The sequence below is a fragment of the Oncorhynchus tshawytscha genome, linkage group LG10, assembly GCF_018296145.1.
Source record: "Oncorhynchus tshawytscha isolate Ot180627B linkage group LG10, Otsh_v2.0, whole genome shotgun sequence".
Classification (NCBI taxonomy): Eukaryota; Metazoa; Chordata; class Actinopteri; order Salmoniformes; family Salmonidae; genus Oncorhynchus; species Oncorhynchus tshawytscha.
The window spans coordinates 46052272-46078827 of NC_056438.1; the positions used below are offsets into that span (position 1 = coordinate 46052272).

Consider the following 26556-nt stretch of genomic DNA (forward strand, 5'->3'; position numbering starts at 1 on the left):
ACACACACACACACACAGGCTGAAGAAAACTAAGGGAGCAGGAGAGACAGAGAGAGAGAGGATGGTCAGTGTGGCGGCTTGCAACACTGTCTAGAGCCTAGCCTTCTTTTTTATTTTTTTTAATCTTAATTAAATTTGTGGACTCTGCAGCCAAAGGGAGGAGAGAAAGCCCTGTCCCTTCCCCCTTGCCTCAGCCACGGGAAGCACCCACACGGACTGAGCACAGGGCTAGGCCACAAGTCATTAGTGCTCGGTGGGAAAGAACTGACAAAAGACTGGAGTGAGTGCTTAGAGTAGCTCCACTGACTTCTGAGGGGTGGAAAGGAGGCTTTTTTGGATTTCTACCTCATCTGTGCTCTCTAATTTTGGAGGGTCTGAATCAGAGACTGGTCTAGCCACAACGACCGATGATATTGCTACAGCCTAGCCCTCTGCAACAACAAACAAGGAAGAGAGGGCACTTCCTTGAGCTAAAGATCATTTTGAAGAGAGCCAGAGAGACTGGTTGATTTAGTTAAACAGAGGGGGTAGATGTAACCACAGCTGAGACGTGATAGTGGTTTTCTGTGTGCCTTGATGATATTGCCACACAGTGAGCTGTGAAACATCAAGTTGTTTTGCTAATGTTACCTGGAAGAGCTCTTTGTCAACCAGAACGTTGTTGGTGCTCTGAGGATGGCTGGTAAACCCGTCTCTTGCCTCGCTCTGTCTGTACCCTCACTCCCGCCGTGGCTGTAAGAGTGATCTAGCAAAAACAAGACATTGACATTTTATATGAGTGTACTTCCCAAGGTAAGCATACAAGGCTTTTGTATTATTTCTCTCTGATGCCAGGATTTAAGTAATATATTCCAGAAAGGCAGCAGGACTAGGTCTCTACATGAACACTATCAGAAAGGCAAACGGCATGACTGTTTTATGAGGGGTGGCCACTGCTTCGTCTCCAGGCATGTGCTAAGGACTAGCAAGGTTCTTTTTCAGCCATTATTCTTGCCAAAGAGAGAAGGGAGTGAGAGAGAATTTCCCTCTTTAATCATGTGCATAGTCCTAGTGAATGCGTAACTCGTTCATAGACGCCAACTACCTTCAGCGACTATTGAAGATAGTATCTTCTGTTCCCTGGGAGTTTTTTTAAGAGCTTCAACGCTCGTTCTGAACGTTAAAACGCATCGCTTGCGGTAAGGTTTTGGAAACATAAGGACTGTCGTGCTCAGAACACCTGTGTGTAAGCGTTAACTGGGGATGAAGTATATTTCGTCAACTGGAGGCGCGCACAGCATATGGATGTGTGAGAAACTGCTACTGTTAAGTGTATCTGTTTTTATTTGAAAGATTCTTTCTTGCTGATATGAAAGATAAGGGGCATATCATATGTTTCGAAAACCGCTTCGCAAGTGATGATTATTGACGTTTCTAAACGTTAAAACACAGTGTCTGAATTGCAGTTCACACGCAGCCAACCATGGGCGAAGCTAACCGGTAAAAACCCTACGGATAATAAGGGTTTTCGAGAGCTAGTGAATGGGGTGTGTTTTGGTCCGTTGTTGAAAGTTTGTGTTTGATTCATTGTTTCCTGTGAAAGGTTCTGTTTCGTGGCTGAAGCGGTAACAATTCGACTTCTATAAGACAGCCGTCGGAGGACATGGGCCAAAGGAAAAAACACACAAAAAGAGTGAATAACTGAAAAAGGAGAAAGAAAAACAGGGGCCATTGGAAGCCACAGGCATGCAAAACAAAAGTTTCTGAAGTGAAAGGCTTAACTATTTCCGGATCATAGTGTAAGGGGAGGAGACAAAACAGCTCTATTGTTTTTTGGGGGGAGGACAAACATTCTACACCATTTATACTGTTCTATAAATTAAAAGAGGGTGTGGGTATTTTTCAGACAGACTGTTTTAGTTTCCAACACACTTTAAGGACCAAAAAGCCAAACAAATGATTAAATGAGAAGACAGAGAACCTTCAAATATTAAACTCTGAACAGCGGAGCACAAAAGAAAGTCAGAAAGTTTAGACGGCAGCTACCGAAAGCTTTGGCTGTCTCCCATTCCTTCTGTGGTCTGCTAATCAAACAATGGCCATGGTGAGTGGGGGCTGGGGAGATCCCAACGGAGGCACCAACGGGCTGGGGGAGAAGGGCTATCTGAGGGGAGAGGAGGAGGACGGTTCGCCCCAGGCAGGGGGCAGTGACATGGAGGCTGGGGACGAGGACAAGGCATGTGTGGTGGACTGTGTGGTGTGTGGGGACAAGTCCAGTGGGAAGCACTACGGTGTGTTCACCTGCGAGGGCTGCAAGAGCTTCTTCAAGAGAAGCATCCGTCGCAACCTCAACTATACCTGCAGGTGAGACTTAATTAATAATTGTGATGATTTAATTATGGATTCTCAAAGTGGATGGATAATTATAACAGAGCTGCATGTGTAACTTTTTGGGAGACCCAACCCTAGAAATGTGGGTTATAGATATGTCATTCTCATTGAAAGCAAGTCTAAGAAGCGGTAGATATGTTCTATGTGCCCTATTTCTATGCTTCCGGTTCTTAAGTTTCCTTTTTGAGTGTTTTACTTTCTGTTTTGTACACCAGCTTCAAACAGCTGAAAATACAATATTTTTGGTTATGGAAAATATATTTAACAACGGTTTAAATAGTACAATAATTCTCTAGACTATACTTGTTTGTTATGTCACATAAACTGAAATTAGGCCAACTATTCGAATTTTAGCAAACAGGAAGTGGTCAGAGCGATTTCTGCATAGTGCATCTTTAAAGTGCTCAAAGCGATTTACAATGTAAGAGGAGAATTCACCTCTTTCTCCACCAAACTGTAGCATACACCTGGGTAATAGCTTTGTCACTGAGCCTTTATTTTTGATCTCTTAGTTTGTCCTTATCCTTGATATCCCATTTGTACAAAGCAAATTGATGCAAATAGCTAGAATGAGTCATGCATTAATACATTGTTGACTGTGCAGAGCTGTTACAATTTCCCACAGCAGTGCACATAATTCATTTGAGTCATCCCTCACTTAAAGGGATATTTGGGGAATTTGTTTCATTAGTCCAAAATGTACGAAAATGTTTGGTATGTCAGCAAAGTTGTCAAGATATAGAACTTTCAAAATACAGAAAGTGTCACAGTACGATGCGTTTTGAAAGTTCTATGTCTTGAAAACTTGAGTGCTGACATGCAAAACATTTTGGGACTGTATCAACAGTGGACTACTGAATCAAATACCAAAAGACAGTTTTTGAGGGGTATTTTCCTTTAAGTGAGAGCCTTTCATGACATGAAAGGTCTCTGAAGAGAATAGCTGAATTAAACAATGTATTACACACCATTGTTTATTGGCAGATGTTTTGATTGTCCATATTATTGGTAGACAACAATATGCAAAAAGTGAGGGTTGAATATACACCTCTATTGCATTTAATTGTATTGTTCAGCTCTATATTGTGATATTTTGTAATGTACTGTGCTGTTTTGCGGTATGCTATTTATTGATTTACATTGTTTTCCCCATCTCCCATAAGATATCATACAAATTCATATGTTTGCTTCCACAAAACTGGCCTTGAAGTCAGATGATTGAATTTCTTCCTCACTGAGATTTTGTCATTCTTACATCAGCCACTCTGCCCATATGAAAGATCCATGAGCAAGATGCAATATTTAATGCCATGGATCATCTAAGGAAAGAGAGGGATTGGGTCATACAGTATATACACAGCAAATTGGCCAGTGTTACCTAGTGTTGATTTTTCAGTGTAACATTTCTAGTGTTGATTCAGAAGGTAAATTAACTCTGTGAAAATAACACTCAGTGGTGTAAAATAACCCCAGTGTTGGTGTTAATAACCAGTATTGAGTGTGATTGTGTCAGTTTTACTATGTGGAGAGTAAAACATTCCTTTCAAAACCACACCCCTCACTATCAGATTTCCCAGCATGCTCTACTGCAGGTAGATTTTTTTTTGGTAACACTTAATTTTAAGGGGTCCTTATTACAGTGTCATTACATGTGTAATTATACTGTAACAAGTATTGTAGTTAATTGTAATAACTCATAGTTATACTGTAATAACAACATGTAACTGGTTGTAATTGCGGTTTGTAATTACAGAGGCGTAACAACAAATGCATGTTACCATGCTTGTTAGAAATGGTTTCAAGTAAATTCACCAATTTAATGTTTAGTTTCTTCTCAGCTGCATATAATATCCATAATAACTGTCACAAGGATGCAATCTTTTGTGGACAGATGCACTGGGTGTCCGAGATTACAAAGGTTGGAAGTTCAAAAGGCTCTAATTACCTACCCGTAAATACGCAGTCTTCAAAATCTACACTCAATGTTGTCACAGAGTAATTGTAATATCTGCATAAGTACAATGTAATTACTGGGTGTTACACAGGATTTAGCTAGTTAAAATGTGTACCTACATAGTACGTTACCCATTCTGGCAATCTAATCATCAGCTTCTGAAAGCGCCATCCAAATGAGAAAATAAACACACTAGTGCATATCTGTAATATCTGAATAAGTACAAGGTTGTCGATAGTTCTTACACAGGATTTAGCTATTTAAAGGGAGGTGTAAATTTATAGTTACATGTGAGCAATTTCTATATAATTACTTATTACTCACTTATTACTCATTACCAAGTGAAAATACGTACAAACATTTTTATTTGGATTTCATGTCATGGACATACACAAAATAGTCCAAATTGGTGACGTGAAATGAAAAAAATACGTTGTTTAAAAAATGGAAAAGTGGTGCGTGCATATGTATTCAACCCCTCTGCTAAGAAGCCCCTAAATAAGATCTGGTGCAACCAATTACCTTCAGAAGTCACATAATTAGTTAAATAAAGTCCACCTGAGTGCACTTTAAGTGTCACATGATCTGTCACATGATCTCAGTACACCTGTTCTGAAAGGCCCCAGAGTATGGGCTGCCCTTTAGTCAGCCACCAATTGTGCAAAATTAAACGGCTATATCTTGTAATTGAACAAAATAGTAAGGTGGCCAATAACGGGGAACCCTATGTGTCACGACTTCCGCTGAAGTTGGTACCTCTCCTTGTTCGGGCGGTTGACGTCACCGACCTTCTAGCCATCACTGATCCATTTTTCATTTTCCATTGGTTTTGTCTTGTCTTCCATCACACCTGGTTTCAATCCCATCAATTACATGTTGTGTATTTAACCCTCTGTTTCCCCTCATGCCTTTGTCAGTGATTGTTTGTTGTATGTATGTGTGCTAGTTATGTTCTGGTGTGCAACGGGTTTTGCACCCTCCTTATTTTATTTTGTACATTTTGGTTTTCGGGGGTTTTGAATACTTAAATACTTTGACAGCTCAGTTTATACCAAGTTCATTCTCCCGCGCCTGACTTCCCTGCCACCAGCACTCACCCCATTACAGTATGCCGATAATAAGGGACGTATTTTTTTGCTAAACCGCTTATCAAAAAGCTGATAGTTGTATTTCCACTGAAATGTCAAACATGATAATTGCTAACCCTAATTGCTGTTGGTGTTTTTACGACACCAATAATCACAAAACATTGATGGCTTGTTCACAAGATAACACTGCTGAAGGTAATATATTTCTTAAACGCTGGCATTATTGATGGCATTATCTCGCTGGTTAGCTAGTGAGTAGTGACCATAGCATATTTGCCAGCTTTAGGTAGGTAGCTAGCTAGTCAAGGTTAAAAAACTATCTACCTAGCTAGCTAATCCCAAACTCAAGAGATTGCATGGAAAGTATATTATGTATTGGTAGCTAGCTAGCTTGCTTGCTAGCATATTTTTATTCTGAATTTTTCTATGCATTTTATACAATTCTGACGTTTTCAAAAATCAAAACAGGCAGAAGACTGCTAGCTAGCGTAGTTGGCCCAACAAAAAAACAACAAACCTCCTCCCTATAGGCTGTCTCTGTAACGGTTTTCTAGTGGTGATGAAGGAGAGTCGGACCAAACTGCAGCGTGTCGATTGAGATTCATGTTTAATCAAATAAAGAAACAAGAAAACTACACAAAACAATAAATGTAATCGAAACCGAAACAGCCTATCTAGTGCAAACTAACCGAGAGTACACATAGGACACTAAGGACAATCACCCATGACAAACTCAAAGAATATGGCTGCCTAAATATGGTTCCCAATCAGAGACAACGATAAGCACCTGCCTCTGATTGAGAACCATTCCAGACAGCCATAGACTTTGCTAGATAACCCACTAAGCTACAATCCCAATACCACCACCAAAACCCCAAGACAAACACACCACAATTACAAAAACCCCATGCCACACCCTGGCCTGACCAAATACATAAAGATAAACACAAAATACTTTGACCAGGGCGTGACAGAACCCCCCCCTAAGGTGCGGACTCCCGAACGCACAACCTAAACCTGTAGGGGAGGGTCTGGGTGGGCATCTGTCCGCGGTGGCGGCTCTGGTGCTGGACGTGGACCCCACTCCATAATTGTCTTAGTCCACCTCCTTAGTGTCCCTTGAGTGGCGACCCTCGCCGCTAACCTTGGCCTAGGAAACCTAACAACGGGCCCCACTGGACTGAGGTAGCTCGGGACCGAGGGGAAGCTCGGGACCGAGGGGAAGCTCGGGACCGAGGGGAAGCTCAGGAGTGAGAGGAAGCTCAGGAGTGAGAGGAAGCTCAGGCAGGTTGATGGATCTACCAGATCCTGGCTGGCTGGTGGTTCCGGCAGATCCTGGCTGACTGGCACTTCTGGCGGATCCTGGCTGACTGGCGGATCCTGGCAGACTGGCGGATCCTGGCTGACTGGCGGATCCTGGCTGACTGGCGGATCCTGGCTGACTGGCGGATCCTGGCAGACTGGCGGATCCTGGCAGACTGGCGGATCCTGGCTGAATGGCGGATCTAACTGATCCTGGCAGACTGGCGGATCCCGCTGACTGGCAGATCCTGGCCGACTGGCAGATCCTGGCCGACTGGCAGATCCTGGCGGATCCTGGCAGACTGGCGGATCCTGGCAGACTGGCGGATCCTGGCAGACTGGCGGATCCTGGCCGACTGGCAGTTCTGGAGGATCCTGGCCGACTGGCGGATCCTGGCCGACTGGCGGATCCTGGCCGACTGGCGGATCCTGGCCGACTGGCGGATCCTGGTTGACTGGCAGTTCTGGCAGATCCCGGCTGACTGGCGGATCTGGAAGAGTCTGATTGACTGGCAGATCTGGAAGAGTCTGGCTGACTGGCAGATCTGGAAGAGTCTGGCTGACTGGCAGATCTGGAAGAGTCTGGCTGACTGGCAGATCTGGCGGCGCTGGGCAGCCTGGCGGCGCTGGGCAGACTGGCGACGCTGGGCAGACTGGCAACGCTGGGCAGACTGGCGACGCTGGGCAGACTGGCGACGCTGGGCAGACTGGCGACGCTGGGTAGACTGGCGGTGCTGGGCAGACTGGCGATGCTGGGCAGACTGGCGATGCTGGGCAGACTGACGGCGCTGGGCAGACTGGTGACGCTGGGCAGACTGGGGGCACTGGCGGCGCTGGGCAGACTGGCGGCACTAGCTGCTCCATATAGGCTGACAGCTCTGGCGGCTTCTTACAGACTGACAGCTCTGGCGGCTCCGTGCTGACTGGCTGCTCCTTGCAGCCTGGCAGCTCCTTGCAGACTGACAGCTCCTTGCAGACTGACAGCTCCTTGCAGACTGACAGCTCCGTGCAGACTGACAGCTCCGTGCAGACTGACAGCTCCTTGCAGACTGACAGCTCCTTGCAGACTGACAGCTCCTTGCAGACTGACAGCTCCTTGCAGACTGGCTGCTCTATGCAGACTGACAGCTCTGGCTGCTTCATGCAGACTGACAGCTCTGGCTGCTCCATGTAGGCTGACAGCTCTGGCGGCTTCTTACAGACTGGCAGCTCTGGCGGCTCCGTGCAGACTGGCAGCTCCTTGCAGACTGGCAGCTCCTGCAGACCGGCAGCTCCGTGCAGACCGGCAGCTCCGTGCAGACCGGCAGCTCCGTGCAGACCGGCAGCTCCGTGCAGACCGGCAGCTCCGTGCAGACCGACAGCTCCTTGCAGACTGACAGCTCCTTGCAGACTGGCAGCTCCGTGCAGACTGACAGCTCCGTGCAGACTGGCAGCTCCTTACAGACTGGCAGCTCCTTACAGACTGGCAGCTCCTTGTAGACTGGCTGCGCTGAACAGGCGGGAGACTCCAGCAGCGCTGTAGAGGAGAAAGGCTCAGGCAGCGCTGAACAGGTGGGACGCACTGTAGGCCTGATGCGTGGTGCTGGCACTGGTATGCCGTGCATGCTATGCCAAGCCCACACCTTTCTTTCTACTCTGTCCAATACATCCTCCACACTCTCAGACTCAGCACTCTGCTTCGCCGACAGCTCCAATTCCATCCATGGCTCTGCCCAGGGTCCTTGTCCGTCAAGGATCTCCTCCCAAGTCCATTTATCCAAAGAGTGCAGCCTCCCCCAATGCTGCTGCTGCCTCTGTTGCTTCTCCTGCTGCTGCCTTTGTTCCTGCTGCTGCCTTTGCTGCTGCTGCTGTTGCTCCTGCTGCACCTGTCGCTTCTCCTGCTGCACCTGTCGCTTCTCCTGCTGCTGCTGTTGCTGCTGCCTCTGTTTACCACGCCGCTTGGTCCTTGGTTGGTGGGTGATTCTGTAACGGTTTTCTAGTGGTGATGAAGGAGAGTCGGACCAAACTGCAGCGTGTCGATTGAGATTCATGTTTAATCAAATAAAGAAACACGAACACTACACAAAACAATAAACGTAATCGAAACCGAAACAGCCTATCTAGTGCAAACTAACCGAGAGTACACATAGGACACTAAGGACAATCACCCACGACAAACTCAAAGAATATGGCTGCCTAAATATGGTTCCCAATCAGAGACAACGATAAGCACCTGCCCCTGATTGAGAACCATTCCAGACAGCCATAGACTTTGCTAGATAACCCACTAAGCTACAATCCCAATACCACCACCAAAACCCCAAGACAAACACACCACAATTACAAAAACCCCATGCCACACCCTGGCCTGACCAAATACATAAAGATAAACACAAAATACTTTGACCAGGGCGTGACAGTCTCGTTGTTGTTGGTGATCAGGCCTACCACTGTTGTGTCATTGGCAGACTTAATGATGGTGTTGGAGTCGTGCCTGGCCGTGTAGTCATGAGTGAACTGGGAGTACAGGAGGGGCATGAGCACACAGCCCTGTGAGGGGGCTCCAGTGTTAAGAATCAGCTTGGCGGATGTGTTGTTACCTACCCTTACTATCTGAGTGTGGCCTGTTAGGAAGTCCAGGATCCAGTTGAAGAGGAAGGTGTTTAGTCCCAAGATCCTTAGCTTATTGATGAGCTTTGAGGGCACTATGGTGTTGAATGCTGAACTGTAGTCAATGAATAGCATTCTCACATAGGTGTTCCTTTGTCCAGGTGGGAAAGGGCAGTGTGGAGTGCAATAGAGATTGCGTCATCTGGGATCTGTGGGGCTGTGTGCAAATAAGAATGGGTCTAGGGTTTCTGGGATAATGGTGTTGATGTGAGCCATGACCAGCCTTTCAAAGCACTTCATGGCTACGGACGTGAGTGCTATGGGTCGGTAGTCATTTAGGCAGGTTACCTTAGTGTTTTTGGGCACAGTCACTATGGTGGTCTACTTAAAATATGTTGGTATTACAGACTCGGACAGGGACATGTTGAAAATGTCAGTGAAGACACTTGCCAGTTGATCAGCGCACGCTTGCAGTACACATCCGGGTAATCGGTCTGGTGAATCTTGACCTGTTTAAAAGTCTTACTCACATCGGCTGCGGAGAGCATGATCGCACAGTCTTCCAGAAGAGCTTGTGCTCTCATGCATGTTTCATTGTTATTTGCCTCGAAGCGAGCATAGAAGTAGTTTAGCTCGTCTGGTTGGCTCGTGTCACTGGGAAGCTCGTGGCTGTGCTTCCCTTTGTAGTCTGTAATGGTTTGCAAGCCCTGCCACATCCGACGAGCTTCAGAGCCGGTGTAGTACAATTCGATATTAGTCCTGTATTGACACTTTGCCTGTTTGATGGTTCGTCGGAGGGCATAGCGGGATTTCTTATAAGCTTCTGGGTTAAAGTCCAGCTCCTTGAAAGCTGCAGCTCTAGCCTTTAGTGTGGATGATGCCGTCAGTGTGGATGATGCCTGTAATCCATGGCTTCTGGTTGGGGTATGTACGTACAGTCACTGTGGGAATGACATCATCGATGCACTTATTGATGAAGCCAATGACTGATGTGGTGTACTCCTCAATGCCATCGTAGGAATCCCGGACCATATTCCAGTCTGTGCTAGCAAAACAGTCCTGTAGTTTAGCATCTGCTTCATCTGACCACCTTTTTTTAATCTAGTCACTGGTGCTTCCTGCTTACATTTTTTCTTGTAAGCAGGAATCAGGAGGATAGAATTATGGTCAGATTTGACAAATAGAGGGTTAGGGAGAGCTTTGTATGCGTCTCTGTGTGAGGAGTAAAGGTGGTCCAGAGTTTTTTTTCCTCTGGTTGCACATTTAACATGCTGATATAAATTTGGTAAGACAGATTTAAGTTTCCCTGCATTAAAGTCCCCGGCTACTAGGAGCATCGCCTCTGGGTGAGTGTTTTCTTGTTTGCTTATGGCAGAATACAGCTCTTTCAATGCTGTTTTAGTGCCAGCCTCTGACTGTGGTGGTATGTAAACAGCTACGACAAATACAGATGAAAACTCTCTAGGTAGATAGTGTGGTCTACAGCTTATCGTGAGATACTCTACTTCAGGCGAGCAATAGCTCGAGACTTCCTTAGATATCGTGCACCAGCTGTTATTTACAAAAATACATAGTCCCCCGCTCGTTGTCCTACCAGACGCCGCTGTTCTATCCTGCCGGTGCAGCGTAAAACCAGCCAGCTGTATGTTGATAGTGTCTTCGTTCGGCCACGACTCCGTGAAGCATAAGATATTACAGTTTTGAATGTCCTGTTGGTACTTTAATCTTGCGCGTAGGTCATCGATTTTATTCTCCAAAGATTGCACGTTTGCTAGCAGAATGAAAGGAAGTGGGGTTTTATTAGATCGCCTACAAATTCTCAGAAGGCAGCCTGCCATCTGGCCCCTTTTTCTCCACCTCCTCTTCACGCAAATCACGGGGATCTGGGCCTGTTCCCGAGAAAGCAGTATATCATTTGTGTCTGGCTCGTCAAACTCGTTAAAGGAAAAAAAGGATTCTGCCAGTCCTTGGTGAGTAATCTCAGTCCTTATGTCTAGAAGTTATTTTCGGTTATAAGAGATGGTAGCGGCAACATTGTGTATAAAATAAGTAAAAAAATAAGTTACAAAAACGCAAATAAACAAACAAAAAAACTATCGGTTGGGGACACGTAAAACGTCTGCCTTCTTCTCCGGCACGATTGTAGTGTAATCAGCACACTTTTCAGTGTTAACTTAACACTGAAAAGTGTGGACCCCTGTTGACATTGGCCCTGTGTTAAGTTTAACACTGTCAGTGTTGATTTAAAGTGGAGAATTTGCTGTGCAGTTATATAACCGGGTTCTGTAAACCAGCTTATATCTATAATATATTTAAATATAAGCTTATTTTGTATCACATCGTGTTTTATGCTTCAGCTTTTTACCTATACCCTCTAGTAATGTTATGCAATCATTTAGATATGGGCTGGTAACTCACAACTGCCTGGAAATGTTTTACATCACGTTGAAGTGACCTTCCTCCATTAAAGTGATATTACACATACTGTATATGCTACTATAGATTTCTACCAAGGGTTATGTAGCTATTCTAAGTGTCAGCTAAGCTAAATGTCCTCATCATTTGTGTATGGCATACCAGTGATGACATGTTTTGATCTATATTTCAGGTCAAATCGAGAGTGCCAGATCGACCAACATCATCGTAACCAGTGCCAGTACTGTCGCCTGGAGAAGTGCTTTCGTGTAGGAATGCGCAAAGAAGGTATTTTTCCTGTCCACATACAATAGAACACCTGCATACCCATATGTCTGTGTAAATTCATGCAGAATATGTTTATGTTGACTTAAGAGACATGAACTCCAGTCAAGAAGGGACTATCCATAGATTTCTGCCCCCAAAAAACAACTTTTTTTTACCATTACATGGCCCCCCACATGAAAAAATACTACAGTTTATTATAGAATACTACAGTACTTACTATATAATTATATAGTAACCTGTAGTATACAGTAGAATACTATGCTACACACTGCAGTATCCCTCTAATATGTGTAGTACATACTAAGGAACATATTGTATACTGTAGAATACTATAGTAAATACTACAGTATTATCCTCCCCAAAAAACACTATAGTAAATACTACAGAAATGACTGCAGAAACAATATTTTTTTTAAACTTAGGTATTTAAAAAAAACATACCTATTCCCCTCCCCCATATCACACTTTGTGCCACCCATAAGTGTGGAACATACTGTACATGCCAAGTATAGATCATATATTGTGTTCCCTACAGGTTGTAGAAAAGAGCAGGAGTGCAGACTTACCTGCAGGTTATGGAAAATTTGCTCTTTTAGTATTTTGCCAGTAGGTTTCTCAAGGAGAAAGTCTTCACTTCTGTGTCAAAGATAATAAAACGAACACACTATATTAAATTGTGCAGTAATTTCCATAAAAACATAACAGTAAATTCTACAGTATACCATAATCTGCAAAAACACTACCTGAATTACTATAGTATATACTACAGTTTTATTTTACTACAGTATTTATACTATAGTTAACTGTAAGTACTACAGTATCAGTAGACTTTAGAACGCAAAAAAATACAGTGAATACTATAGTATTTATACCATAGTATACTATAGTATTTTTTCATGTGGGCCATAGTCCCTGTCACAAATAACTACCCTGGCCCTATCATAGCTAAGCTTGCCATGGGTACAGTCTTGATGCCATGCACTTTGTCATCAAATCTAGTGCCTGCGTGAGTGAATGAGAGGGATACAGGAGCAAGCCACCTGCGCCCCGGAGCACCAGTCATTCACGCACATCACTGTCTGTATCTCAACTGTAACTATAGCCCCATAGTGATTTGAATATACAGTACCAGTCAAAAGTTTGGACACACCTATTCATTCAAGGGTTTTTCTTTCTTTCTTTTTAAAACTATTTTCTACATTGTAGAATAATAGTGAAGACATCAAAACTACTGTATGATATAACCCATATGGAAACATGTAGTATCCAAAACTGTTAAACAAATAAATATATTTTATATTTGAGATTCTTCAAAGTAGCCACCCTTTGCCTTGACGACAGCTTTGCACACTCTTGGCATTCTATCAACCAGCTTCATGAGGTAGTCACCTGGAATGCATTTCGATTAGCAGGTGTGCCTTGTTAAAAGTTAATTTGTGGAATTTCTTTCCTTCTTAATGCGTTTGAGCCAATCAGTTGTGTTGTGACAAGGTATAGGTGGTATACAGAAGATAGCCATATTTATATATTTATATACAGAAGATAGCCATATTTATTTGGTAAAAGACCAGGTCCATATTATGGCAAGAACAGCTCAAATAAGCAAAGAGAAATGACAGAGGAACATTTCAAGAACTTTCTTCAAGTGGATTCACAATAACCATGAAGAGCAATGATGAAACTGGCTCTCATGAGGACCGCCACAGGAGAGGAAGACCCAGAGTTACCTCTGATGCAGAGGACAAGTTCATTAGAGTTAACTTCACCTCAGATTGCAGCTCAAATTAATGCTTTACAGAGTTCAAGTAACAGACACATCTCTACATCAACTGTTCAGAGGAGACTGCGTGAATCAGGCTTTCATGGTCGAATTGCTGCAAAGAAACCTCTACTAAAGGACACCAATAATAAGAAGAGACTTGCTTGGGCCAAGAAACACGAGCAATGGACATTAAACCGGTAGAAATCTGTCCTTTTGGTCTGATGAGTCCAAATTTGAGATTTTTGGCTCCAACTGCCTTGTCTTTGTGAGACCCAGTGTAAAGAATGACGCTGGAGAATAGAAGCAGGTACGGGGAGTTGTAATTTAATTAGGAACGGACATGCAACAGGACAGGAACAGCGTCAGAACTGGGAAACACAAAGACAGACGACAAACAATGCAGCAGTGGGGAACAGAGCTGGGGACCTGACAAATACAGGGGAGGTAATAAACAGGAGATTGTGAGTGAGGGCAATATCGCTGATGCGCATGACGAGGGAAGGCAGGTGTGCGTAAATGATGGTGGCAGGAGTGTGTAATGCAGGGCAGCCTGGCACCCTTGAGTGCTAGGGAGGAAGAACCGGAGCAGGCATAACACCCAGAGTAGGTGAACGGATGATCTTCGCATGTGTGGTTCTCACCATGAAGCATGAAGGAGGAGGAGGTGTGATGGTGTAGGGGTGCTTTGCTGGTGACACTGTCAGTGATTTATTTAGAATTCAAGGCACTCTTAACCAGCATGGCTACCACAGGATTCTGCAGTGATACACCATCCCATCTGGTTTGTGCTTAGTGGGACTATAATTTGTTTTTCAACAGTACAATGACCCAAAACACACCTCCAGGCTGTGTAAGGGCTATTTGAACAAGGAGGGTGATGGAGTGCGGCATCAGATGACCTGGCCACAATCACTCATCCTCAACCCAATTGAGATGGTTTGGGATGAGTTGGACCGCAGAGTGAAGGAAAGCAGCCAACAAGTGTTCAGCATATGGAAAAGCATTCCTCATGGAGCTGGTTGAGAGAATGCCAAGAGTGTGCGACGCTGTCATCAAGGCAAAGAGTGGCTACTTTTAATTATCTCAAATATAAAATATATTTTGATTTGTTTAATACTTTTTTTGGTTACTACATGATTCCTTATGTGGTATTTCATAGTTTTGATATCTTCACTATTATTCTACAATGTAGAACATAGTACAAATAAAGAAAAACCCTTGAATGAGTAGGTGTGTCCAAAGTTTTGACTGGTACTGTGTATAACATTCTATCTGTCTGGTAGTACCGGTAGTGATTGTTCCACCGTTACCATGGTTATATGCCATCTTATACTATAGCCTAATGAAGCCCTAAGTAAAATACAGTATCCCTATGTCGTTGATATGAGGCATTGTAGCCTAAGGTAAAGGGTCAGAGTGATATAGCCCACAATGATTTACTTGAGCTGTTGCAGAAAATGTAGAGGAATTTAACTCTAAATGCTTCAGTCTAATATAGATGACTTTGCCTTCCGTTATCTGTGACCGACTGGCTCGATTTGGTCTTATGTAGCAACATTAGAAATTGTGCGTTTTTTTATTTTTACATTGGGTAAAAGTAGAGACTCTAGCTAGAGAATGGTATAACATACACTACAGTTGAGGAACAATGGGAAAGTAATTATGCTTTGAAAGTTGATAAACTTGTCACCTCACTTTTGTGAAAATGGCCCTTGAATGTTTTGATACCTACTGGAGAGCTCTTCTTTGTCTACACCCATTAAGCATCGTTCACACCCTCCTAACCCCACCCATCTCTAAGGATTCACATGTGAGGCTATGTACTAAACAACCAAAGATTTCAAGACTAAAGGCTGGTTTATGCTACGGGCGTGTTCGTAAATTTAATCTGGAGTGCCAGTGTGCTCCGGGCATTCGTAAACTCAGAGCGTTGTCAGTTCGTAAATTCAGGGCGCTTCGCTCTCGGAGCGTTCAGAGCGCACACTGGACACTCTGGCCGAGGAGTAGGGTTGATCTGAGCGTTCTGACCTAACAGCAGTCAAGCACCCAAGCTAACTGGCTAACATTGGCTAGCTTGCTAGCTACTTCCAGACACAAATGAGAGAACAGCTCACTGACCATTTTACTCACCCTAGCAGAGCTGGTTAGTCTGTTTTTATGATATCCAGAGCATTGGTGACTGCAACTGTACTGCTGCTGGCAACAATTTAACAACGCATTTTTTTCATAACGTTTACTGACACCGGCCATATTCAACAGGTGTTGAGCGTTCATAAATCCCTCGCACACTCAGACAAGAGTGCTCTGAAATTGGAGTATATAGCCAGAGTGAATTTAACTGCTACGTCTCTCAACAGTTGTTGCAGTGACATAAACATTCTATTGAAATAGTTACTTGCATAATGAAATCTTTTGTTTAGACATGTAGCTAGCTAACTAGCTAAATCAAATCAAATCAAATTTATTTATATAGCCCTTCGTACATCAGCTGATATCTCAAAGTGCTGTACAGAAACCCAGCCTAAAACCCCAAACAGCAAGCAATGCAGGTGTAGAAGCACGGTGGCTAGGAAAAACTCCCTAGAAAGGCCAAAACCTAGGAAGAAACCTAGAGAGGAACCAGGCTATGTGGGGTGGCCAGTCCTCTTCTGGCTGTGCCAGGTGGAGATTATAACAGAACATGGCCAAGATGTTTCAAATGTTCATAAATGACCAGCATGGTCGTATAATAATAAGGCAGAACAGTTGAAACTGGAGCAGCAGCACGGCCAGGTGGACTGGGGACAGCAAGGAGTCATCATGTCAAGTAGTCCTGGGGCATGGTCCTAGGGCTCAGGTCCTCCGAGAGAGAGAGAGAGGGAGAAAGAGAGAATTAGAGAACGCACACTTAGATTCACACAGGACACCGAATAGGACAGGAGAGGTACTCCAGATATACAAACTGACCCTAGCCCCCCGACACATTAACTACTGCAGCATAAATACTGGAGGCTAAGACAGGAGGGGTCAGGAGACACTGTGGCCCCATCCGAGGACACCCCCAGACAGGGCCAAACAGGAAGGATATAACCCCAACCACTTTGCCAAAGCACAGCCCCCACACCACTAGAGGGATATCTTCAACCACGTACATGTAGGTATGTACGGCAGGACCAAATCAGAGAGATAGGTAGGAGCAAGCCCATGTAATGCTTTGTAGGTTAGCAGTAAAACCTTGAAATCAGCCCTTGCTTTGACAGGAAGCCAGTGTAGAGAGGCTAGCACTGGAGTAATATGATCAAATTTTTTGGTTCTAGTCAGAATTCGAGCAGCCGTATTTAGTACTAACTGAAGTTTATTTAGTGCTTTATCCGGGTAGCCGGAAAGTAGAGCATTGCAGTAGTCTAACCTAGAAGTGACAAAAGCATGGATTAATTTTTCTGCATCATTTTTGGACAGAAAGTTTCTGATTTTTGCAATGTTACGTAGATGGAAAAAAGCTGTCCTTGAAATGGTCTTGATATGTTCTTCAAAAGAGAGATCAGGGTCCAGAGTAACGCCGAGGTCCTTCACAGTTTTATTTGAGACGACTGTACAACCATTAAGATTAATTGTCAGATTCAACAATTCAACAGATTAAACAATGAACCATAATCCCAACTCATAACGGTACTACCCTGCATGCATTTTCAGGTACCTAACCAACCAGGTTCAATGTTAGCTAGCTAATATTAGGTTATAACGAGCAATGCAAATGGCTCTGAGATAGAGAATAATATTACTGCAGAGATCATACACACAATGTTAGCTAGCTAGCCAGTTAACGTTAGCTAGCTAGCTAACAGTACACTTTAACTTGAAATGAAAACAACTTTCTGACAAAATTAGAAACGTGTAATATCTGAAAATGTAGCTAGCTAGACCTTCTTACCTGTATACATGGATGGACGCTTCTCCCTCTCTGTCACAGATGTCATGGTTGCCCTTAGTTTGAAGATGTATTCCGGAGACAGGTGTTTTATACAACAGCCTTCTGTGTGTTCTCTTTTCAACTCCGTCTGCATATTTGTAATCAACCCCAGAACGTAATCTCTTTAGCTATCATACACTAATTCCACTGATTTCAAAACTCGGTCCTCCAGAAAGTGGAGAGCAGTTCTACTATGTGATATCTTTAAAAAAAATCTGTGTTAGAAAGGATTACATACAAATACTGACCAGCTCATGTTATAGACAGAAGCGTGCTACATGGCAGACCAATCCGATCTCATCTCTCAGGATGTCCTACCAACTCATTATCTCAGCCAATCATGGCTAGCGGGAAGGTTTCTGACTTTTTCCGTGGCTAAACCAACTTTTTCAGTGGCTAAACCAACTAGGCTCTTCATTTAAAAATGTTATTCGTATTTACAGATTGCGTACAAGTTTGTTATTAAGGCTCATGAAAGTTCACATGTTCCAGAAGGCATTTCTGCCCCTGCATTTTGATTTAAAAAAAGGTTACGCTCAAATGGTGCTACTGTGAAGTAGTGCGCCTAGTTTCCTGAAATGAGTCAAGGTTTCTCAAGGTTAAATGACTCACCCAATGGCTTAATACATTAACTATGGTTGGGAGCATTATAGCAGTATTTGATATAGCCACGCTCTATTTCATTCTTACAAAGAAGCAAAATAATTTCCTTTTCTTCCTGAGAGCAATCAATCTGAAAACAAAGGCCATAATGTCATATTTTTTCCCACATTTGGTAATACAAATCTTTACATAGTAAAAAATGAACTCCAGGAGATAATTAATTGGAGGAAATTTAATTGTAATGGATAATTCTGCTGTCTTTTGTTTTATTCTTCGGGATAACCTTCAATTGGAGGATTCTCGAAGAATGCAAGTCCTCCATTTTGCCCTCTTTTATTGAGGAATCTGTCTGCGCCCCTTTGTGTCAGCTTCACTCAGGAATTAGATGGTCCTTATCTGGTCAAGACCGTCTGTTGTTAATCTGCCAAACCACCTTCTGTGAGAGAGCATGCCCGACTCACTTTCAATTTCTCCCCCCTGCCCTCCCTACTTTTCAACCCAAATCCTAATCCCTTTCGTCCTCCCCATTTCCCTGCCCCTTCTTAACTTCCCCTCCAACCTCCCTTTGTGCCCCCATCCCCACCCCAGCAGTTCAGCGCGGACGTATCCCCCCCTCACACTCCAGCCTCAGCCCCACGGGCACCCCAGTAGGTGGCGGTAGTGGCGTAGGAGGGGCTGATTTCTACAACAACAATGGTGGGCAGCCCGTGTCAGAGCTAATATCCCAGCTGCTGCGTGCCGAGCCCTACCCCAGCAGCCGCTATGGCCACCAGTACAACCAACAGGGCCAGGCCACCGGCGCAGGTGGGGCCGTCATGGGCATCGACAACATCTGCGAGCTGGCAGCTAGGCTGCTCTTCAGCACCATTGAGTGGGCCAGGAACATCCCCTACTTCCCAGAGCTGCCTGTGTCAGAGCAGGTAGCTCTCCTCAGGTTGAGCTGGAGCGAGTTGTTCATCCTGAACGCAGCCCAGTCCGCCCTGCCCCTCCACATGGCCCCACTGCTGGCCGCTGCGGGTTTCCACTCCTCACCCATGTCGGCCGAGCGGGTGGTGTCCTTCATGGACCAGGTGAGGGTGTTCCAGAACCAGGTGGAAAAGCTGAGCCGGCTCCAGGTGGACTCTGCCGAGTACAGCTGTCTTAAGGCCATCGTCCTCTTCTCGCCAGGTGAGATGTCTGTCTTATTTTATTCCCACCTTGTACTGTATGCGGATTGTGTCTGTTGAGATTTGTTTTGACATGCAGATACTTTTTGACATGCATGTCAGATTTTCGACCTACATTCGGATACTTTTTGGCATGCATGTCAGACTTGATGACCTATATGTCGACCTGATACATTTTGAGACCTTTGACTACTGTACATATTCAAACTATTGACTTACATACTGTGAGTTTTTACTAACATGCTGAGACTTTAACATATGCACTACATGATCAAAAGTATGTGGACACCTGCTTGTCATCTCATCTCCAAAATCATGGGCATTAATATGGAGTTGGTCCCCCCTTTGCTGCTATAAAAAGCCTCCACTCTTCTGTGAAGGCTTTCCACTAAATGTTGGAACATTGCTACGGGGACTTGCTTCCATTCAGCCACAAGAGCATTAGTGAGGTCAGGCACGGATGTCGGGCGATTATGCCTGTCTCACATTTGGCGTTCCAATTCATCCCAAAGGTGTTCAATGGGGTTGAGGACAGGGCTTTATGCAGGCCAGTGAAGTTCTTCCACACCGATCTTGAAAAACTATTTCTGTATGGATCTCTTTTTGTGCCCGAGGAAATTGTCATGCTGAAACAGTAAAGGGCCTTCCCCAAACTGTTGCCACAAAGTTGGAAGCACAAAATTGTCTAGAATGTCGTTGAATGCTTTAGCGTTACGATTTCCCTTCACTAGAACTAAGGGGCCTAGCCCGAACCATGAATAATAGCCCCAGACCACTTTTCCTCCAACAAACTTTACAGTTGGCACTATGTATTGCGGTAGAGTTCCCCTGGCATCCGCCAAACCCAGATTCTGACAGATGGTGAAGCGTGATTCATCACTCCAGATAACGTTTCCACTGCTCCAGAGTCCAATGGCGGCGAGCTTTACACCACTCCAGCTGATGCTTAGCATAACACATGGTGATCTTAGGCTAGTGTGCGGCTGCTCGGCCGTGGAAACCCATTTCATGAAGCTTCCGACAAACAGTTCTTGTGTTGATGTTGTTTCCACAGGCAGTTTGGAACTCGGTAGTGAGTGTTGCAACCGAGGACAGATTATTTTTACGCACTACGCACTTCAGCATTCGACGGTCCCGTTCTGTGAGCTTGTGTGGCCTACCACTTCGCGGCTGAGCCGTCGTTGCTCCTAGACATTTCCACTTCACAATAACAGCACTTACAGTTTATTGGGGCCATTCTAGCAGGGCCCAAATTTGACAAACTGACTTGTTAGAAAGGTGGCATCCTATGCCGGTGCCACGTTGAAAGACACTGAGCTCTTTAGGAAGGCCATTCTACTGCCATTGTTTGTCTATGGAGATTACATGGCTGTGTGCTCAATTTTATACACCTGTCAGAAATGGGTGTGACTGAAATAGCTGAATCCAGTCATTTGAAGGCGTGTCCACATACTTTTGTATATGTAGTGTATTTCTAATGGGAAAGCATATCACTCTATATCAGGGCTTTCCAAAACCTCTTCCTGGAGAGCTACAGTACAGTCCAATACATTTTGCTCTTCCCCTTATATAACGCACCCAATTCTAATAATTAGCTGGTTGATAAACTGAATCAGATTAGGTACAACTGGGGTTGGAGTAAAAACCTACGAGAGGGTTTCTCTCCAGGAACTGTGTTGGAGAGCACTGCGCTACGTTATCTAACGGTAACCAAGCACCTGTTGACTGAAATCACTAGGACAAATCCTGAACCCGGTTATACTGGTAGACTTGAGGAGTGTGGTACCCTCTCCTGGCACCACAATACAAGTGCAGAGTACAATCACAGGCCTTATGTAGATGTATGGTAGTGTGGTGTTTTTCAACTCCGGCCCTCGAGGAGTCTACCCAACAGCACACATTTTATTTCAGCCCCGAACAAAAACACCTGATCGAGGATGTGATGATTAGTTGACGAGTTGAATCGGGCGCCCCATTTTTTAAAATAAAAATGTGTACTTTTGGGGGTGCTCAAGGACGAGATGAGAAAAAAAACTGTTGTGGTTGATATTGTAATTGAAAGGTCTGCCCTGCACACTTACCCTGAGAATGTGATAACGCTCTCCGTAGCTGACGTGAGTAAGACCTTTAAACAAGTCAACATTCACAAGGCTGCGTGGCCAGATGGATTACCGGATTACCGGACGTGTGCTCTGGGCATGTGCTGACCAACTGGCAGGTGTCTTTACTGACATTTTCAACATATCCCTGATTGAGTCTGTAATAGCAACATGTCTCAAGCAGACCACCATAGTCCCTGTGCCCAAGAACACGAAGGTAACCTGCCTAAATGACTACAGACCCGTAGCACTCACGTCCGTTGCCATGAAGATCTGGCTCACATCAACACCATTATCCCAGAAACCCTAGACCCACTCCAATTTGCATACAGCCCAAACAGATCCACAGATGATGCAATCTCTATTGCACTCCACACTGCCATTTCCCACCTGGACAAAGGAACAGTTATGTGAGAATGAATGCTATTCATTGACTGCAGCTCAGCATTCAACACCATAGTACCCTCAAAGCTCATCACTAAGCTAAGGATTCGGGGACTAAACACCTCCCTCTGCAACTGGATCCTGGACATCCTGACGGACCGCACCCAAGTGGCGAGGGTAGGTAGCAACACATCTGCCACGCTGATCCTCAACACTAGAGCCCTCCAGGGGTGCGTGTTCAGTCCCCTCCTGTACTCCCTGTTCACCCACAACTGCATTGCCAGGCACGACTCCAACACCATCATTAAGTTTGCAGACGACACAACAGTGGTAGGCCTGATCAACGACGAGACAGCCTATAGGGAGGAGGTCAGAGACCTGGCCGGGTGGTACCAGAATAACAACCTATCCCTCAACGTAACCAAGACTAAGGAGATGATTGTGGACTACAGGAAAAGGAGGACCGAGCATGCCCCCATTCTCATCGACAGGGCTGTAGTATAGCAGGTTGAGAGCTTCAAGTTCCTTGGCGTCCACATCACCAACAAACTAGAATGGTCCAAACACACTAAGACAGTCGTGAAGAGGGCACGACAAAGGCTATTCCCCCTCAGGAAACTAAAAAGATTTGTCATGGGTCCTGAGATCCTCAAAAGGTTCTATAGCTGCAACATTGAGAGCATGGTTGCATCACTGCCTGGTACGGCAATTGCTCTGCCTCCAACCGCAAGGCACTACAGAGGGTAGTGTGTACGGCCCAGTACATCACTGGGGATAAGCTGCCTACCACCCAGGACCTCTACAACAGGCAGTGTCAGAGGAAGGCCCTAAAAATTGTCAAAGACCCCAGCCACCCCAGTCATAGACTGTTATCTCTACTACCGCATGGCAAGCGGTACCGGAGTGCCAAGTCTAGGACAAATAGGCTTCTCAACACTTTTTACTGCCAAGCCATAAGACTCCTGAACAGGTAATCAAATGGCTATCCGGACTATTTGCATTGTGTGCCCCCTCCTCAACCCCTCTTTTACACTGCTGCTACTCTCTGTTTATCATATATGCACAGTCACTTTAACTATACATTCATGTACATATGTACATACTACCTCAATAGGCCCGACCAACCACTGCTCCCGCACATTGACTAACCGTGCTATCTGCATTGTGTCCCGCCACCCACCACCCACCAACCCCTCTTTTACATTACTGCTACTCTCGGTTCATCATATATGCATAGTCAATTTAACCATATCTACATGTACATACTACCTCAATCAGCCTGACTAATCGGTGTCTGTATCTAGCCTCGCTACTGTTTTTCACTGTCTTTTTACTGTTGTTTTTATTTCTTTACTTACCTATTGTTCACCACATACCATATTTTGCACTATTGGTTAGAGCCTGTAAGTAAACATTTGACTGTAATGTCTACACCTGTTGTATTCGGTGCGTGTGACAAATACACTTTGATTTGATTTGAACATTTTGACATGTAAATTAAACAATTTTGCACTATCATGCTTGAATGACCAAAATCAAAAACACAAAAACAAAAGATAGAAATGATACAATGTGTAAAAAACAGGAAAACAGAAGAGAAAAAAATTCTAGGTGTACAACCTAACCTTTTTAGTTGTTGGTTAGAATCTTTTTCTTGTTGGTGCAAAACGAAAGCAACCCTTCATCTTTATTTAGGGTCCCGTCTCAATAAAGTACTGCTCCCTCCCACTTTGTCCTCACCTCAACAATCTCTTCCTCCCTTCTTCCATCTCAGATGCGTGTGGCCTGACAGACCCAGCCCATGTGGAGTCTCTGCAGGAGAAGGCCCAGGTGGCTCTGACAGAGTACGAGCGGATGCAGTACCCAGGTCAGCCCCAGCGCTTCGGCCGCCTGCTCCTCCGCCTGCCCGCCCTCCGCGCGGTGCCCGCCAACCTCATCTCCCAGCTCTTCTTCATGCGTCTGGTGGGCAAGACGCCCATCGAGACACTCATCCGCGACATGCAGCTCTCCGGAAGCTCTATCAGCTGGCCCTACGTCCCTGGACAGTAACCCCGAAAGGAAGTCTCCGTCTGGGCAGTGACGACAAGGACCACAGGTTCCTCTGACTCATCCATCTGTGTGATCCTATGCTAGCACCAGCTGGACATCATACAAGTTGCACTGCCTCCATGAACTGAGCTCTCCATACCAGCCTAGCGCCAGCTGGGTCTATTGCCAGCACACTGGTGCCAAGACACCTACTGTGCACCATTATGGCAACCTGAGTCAGCTATGCCATCCACATGCCATAGTGACTTACATACACACGTTAATGTCCTGCCAATAGAGGTCACTGGAACCATGCCTCATTTTCCACATCTCATTGCCTTTGGTGCAAAGACTTTCAACATCAACATCAAACCAAGACAGAGATCACTCTTAGTGAAATTCTGGAGAATTCTGGTAGAAAAGCTATACATATGCAAACACAGAAGTGGTAGAGGAAATGGAACTGGGACAAGACATTTCACCCGAATCTTCATCGTCCACTGAAATTTCACTCAAAACGTAATTGTCCTTAAAGCTAGAATCCTTACTTGCTACATCCATTTTTGGACTTATAAATGAATTATATATACCCATTTATTATTGAAGAATATAACTTATAAATAACTTATAGTCTCAAACCATCGTTTAAACTACATTGTTAAATGTACCTACAGTATCTCCAAGCCCAAGCCCATTCCGCAGCTTTTTACCAAAACAGAGGCGGGGTGCCTGCTTTGTTATTGTTTCAATTAAGGATTCTAGCTTTAAAGAGGTTATAGATATGACATTTGAACTACTAAATCAGCCAGGCAGATAAAGTGGAAATACTTACAGAGGGACTCAATGATAGTTTCCATGTACCACTCATAGGGCTCTTACTTGTTGTACTGGGCAACTTTTCAAACTCCACAGTCACACAAATATGGATCGATACCTCACAAGACAGCAGAATGCTATGGACGGATTTCTTCTAAAGGCAACCTCTCTGTCATTGTACAGTTGTTCACCACAGACTGCCTTCTTTTCAACAACTGCCTTTTCAATATGAATTCGGACACTGCAGTATGAGTAGATCATTCAACTGGACATATTCTTTAAGATTAATGCAGTGTTTTATTATACGGACTGATATTTAAACTACACCTGAAGATGATGAATGCAGCTGATGTGAGTGACAGGCTGATTGTTGAAACAAGGCTGTTCTCAAGTGACAAAAAAAGTATTTAATCAAAAAGGTTGTGGCCAAATGGTTTCCCTATGACCTGCGACCATGCTGAAAGGTTGTGGCCAAACGGTTTCCCTGTGACATATCACCATGCTGAAAGGTTGTGGCCAAACGGTTCACCTATGACCTGCGACCATGCTGAAAGGTTGTGGCCAAACGGTTCACCTATGACCTGCGACCATGCTGAAAACAAAGAGCATATACAGTTGGTACTTTCAAAATGCAGAGAAATCGCATCAAAACTCATTTTAAGTGTTAAGAAGTGTATATACTGTAGATTTAGGGAACCAAAGGTTGTCCTGCTGCATGTCACAATTTAGTTATTGATCTGTGTTTCATCTCTACGAAATGGGATTAGAAGGTAAAGTTATTTTTTTTATGTTGAGTCAACAGTTTCTTTTTTAAAACATGAACATTTTCATGTGAAATTACCTCTACCATTCCTCGAGATGTGTCAAAAAGATGCGATTCTCCATAGCGGTGAAAATGACACTACACTGGTGCAGAACAAGAGGCTACCCCTGAGCCAATTGTGTTGCCACCACAAAGCAATGCATTCCACTAGATCAATGCAGAACATTTAGGCAATATGGGAGTTTGTTGTCATGGCTGTTTGGTGATGTGACTGCTGCAGCCAAAATGACACGGTGAGTGTGTGGATCGTTTCTTTCCTTAGGTGTGTCAGTTACCGCCATAAGAATGTCAGTTATATGTGGGCAATATGTTTTGTACTCACAAGCTAATAAGAGATGAAATTAGTGATTTGTATATACACTAGATGAGTTTTGGGGTGATGTGTTGAAGCCACCGTGCCTCCATCTTGGCACTTCCCCACCTTGTAAAAAATATTTTGGAAGCTATAGAAATGCATTTATTCATGTCTACGTTCATTTTTGCCACATTGATTCCATTACAGACACCTTAATCCATGCTTTTAAATTATATTATGTGAAGTAAGCAAAAATAAAAAATGGAAAAAATATATCAACATTTTTTTTGTATAATTTTTTGAGATGACTAATGTTACCATCCCTACTAGAACAAACAATACTTAACTATATGTAATTTTGTCATTGAAACATGTAGAATTCCATTCATTCCTATGGAGGACTGCTCCTACTGGGGAGTACCAGTACGTATGTATAGGCTTTCATCAAAGAAAAACTACTGTAAATGTTGTTGTTTTTTTACAAATGTCGGGAAAGAATGTGTTGCATGATCACATTGCAAAACATTATATTCTAGAATAATTTAGAATATTTAATTACAAAAAATATGTTAATTGTTATTCTTCATTAAAAACATTAAAGAGGGAATATTAGACAGCACAATAA

General features: G+C 44.2%; 1 protein-coding gene across 2 annotated transcripts; it reads left to right on the forward strand.

Moving 5' to 3' along the window:
* LOC112260294 (nuclear receptor subfamily 2 group F member 6) lies at window positions 1–26204 on the forward strand. 2 transcript variants are annotated; one of them, XM_024435291.2, is made up of 5 exons: window positions 1–792; window positions 1583–2343; window positions 11912–12006; window positions 18912–19487; window positions 23744–26204. In XM_024435291.2, the coding sequence occupies exons 2-5, from the start codon at window positions 2075–2077 to the stop codon at window positions 24016–24018; spliced, it is 1215 nt and encodes a 404-aa protein (XP_024291059.1). In that variant the 5' UTR covers window positions 1–792; window positions 1583–2074; the 3' UTR covers window positions 24019–26204. The 2 variants fall into 2 exon arrangements, with proteins under 2 accessions (XP_024291059.1, XP_024291058.1); XM_024435290.2 differs by having other exon boundaries at window positions 2–792; window positions 18909–19487.
* Window positions 26205–26556: the final 352 nt, after the last annotated feature.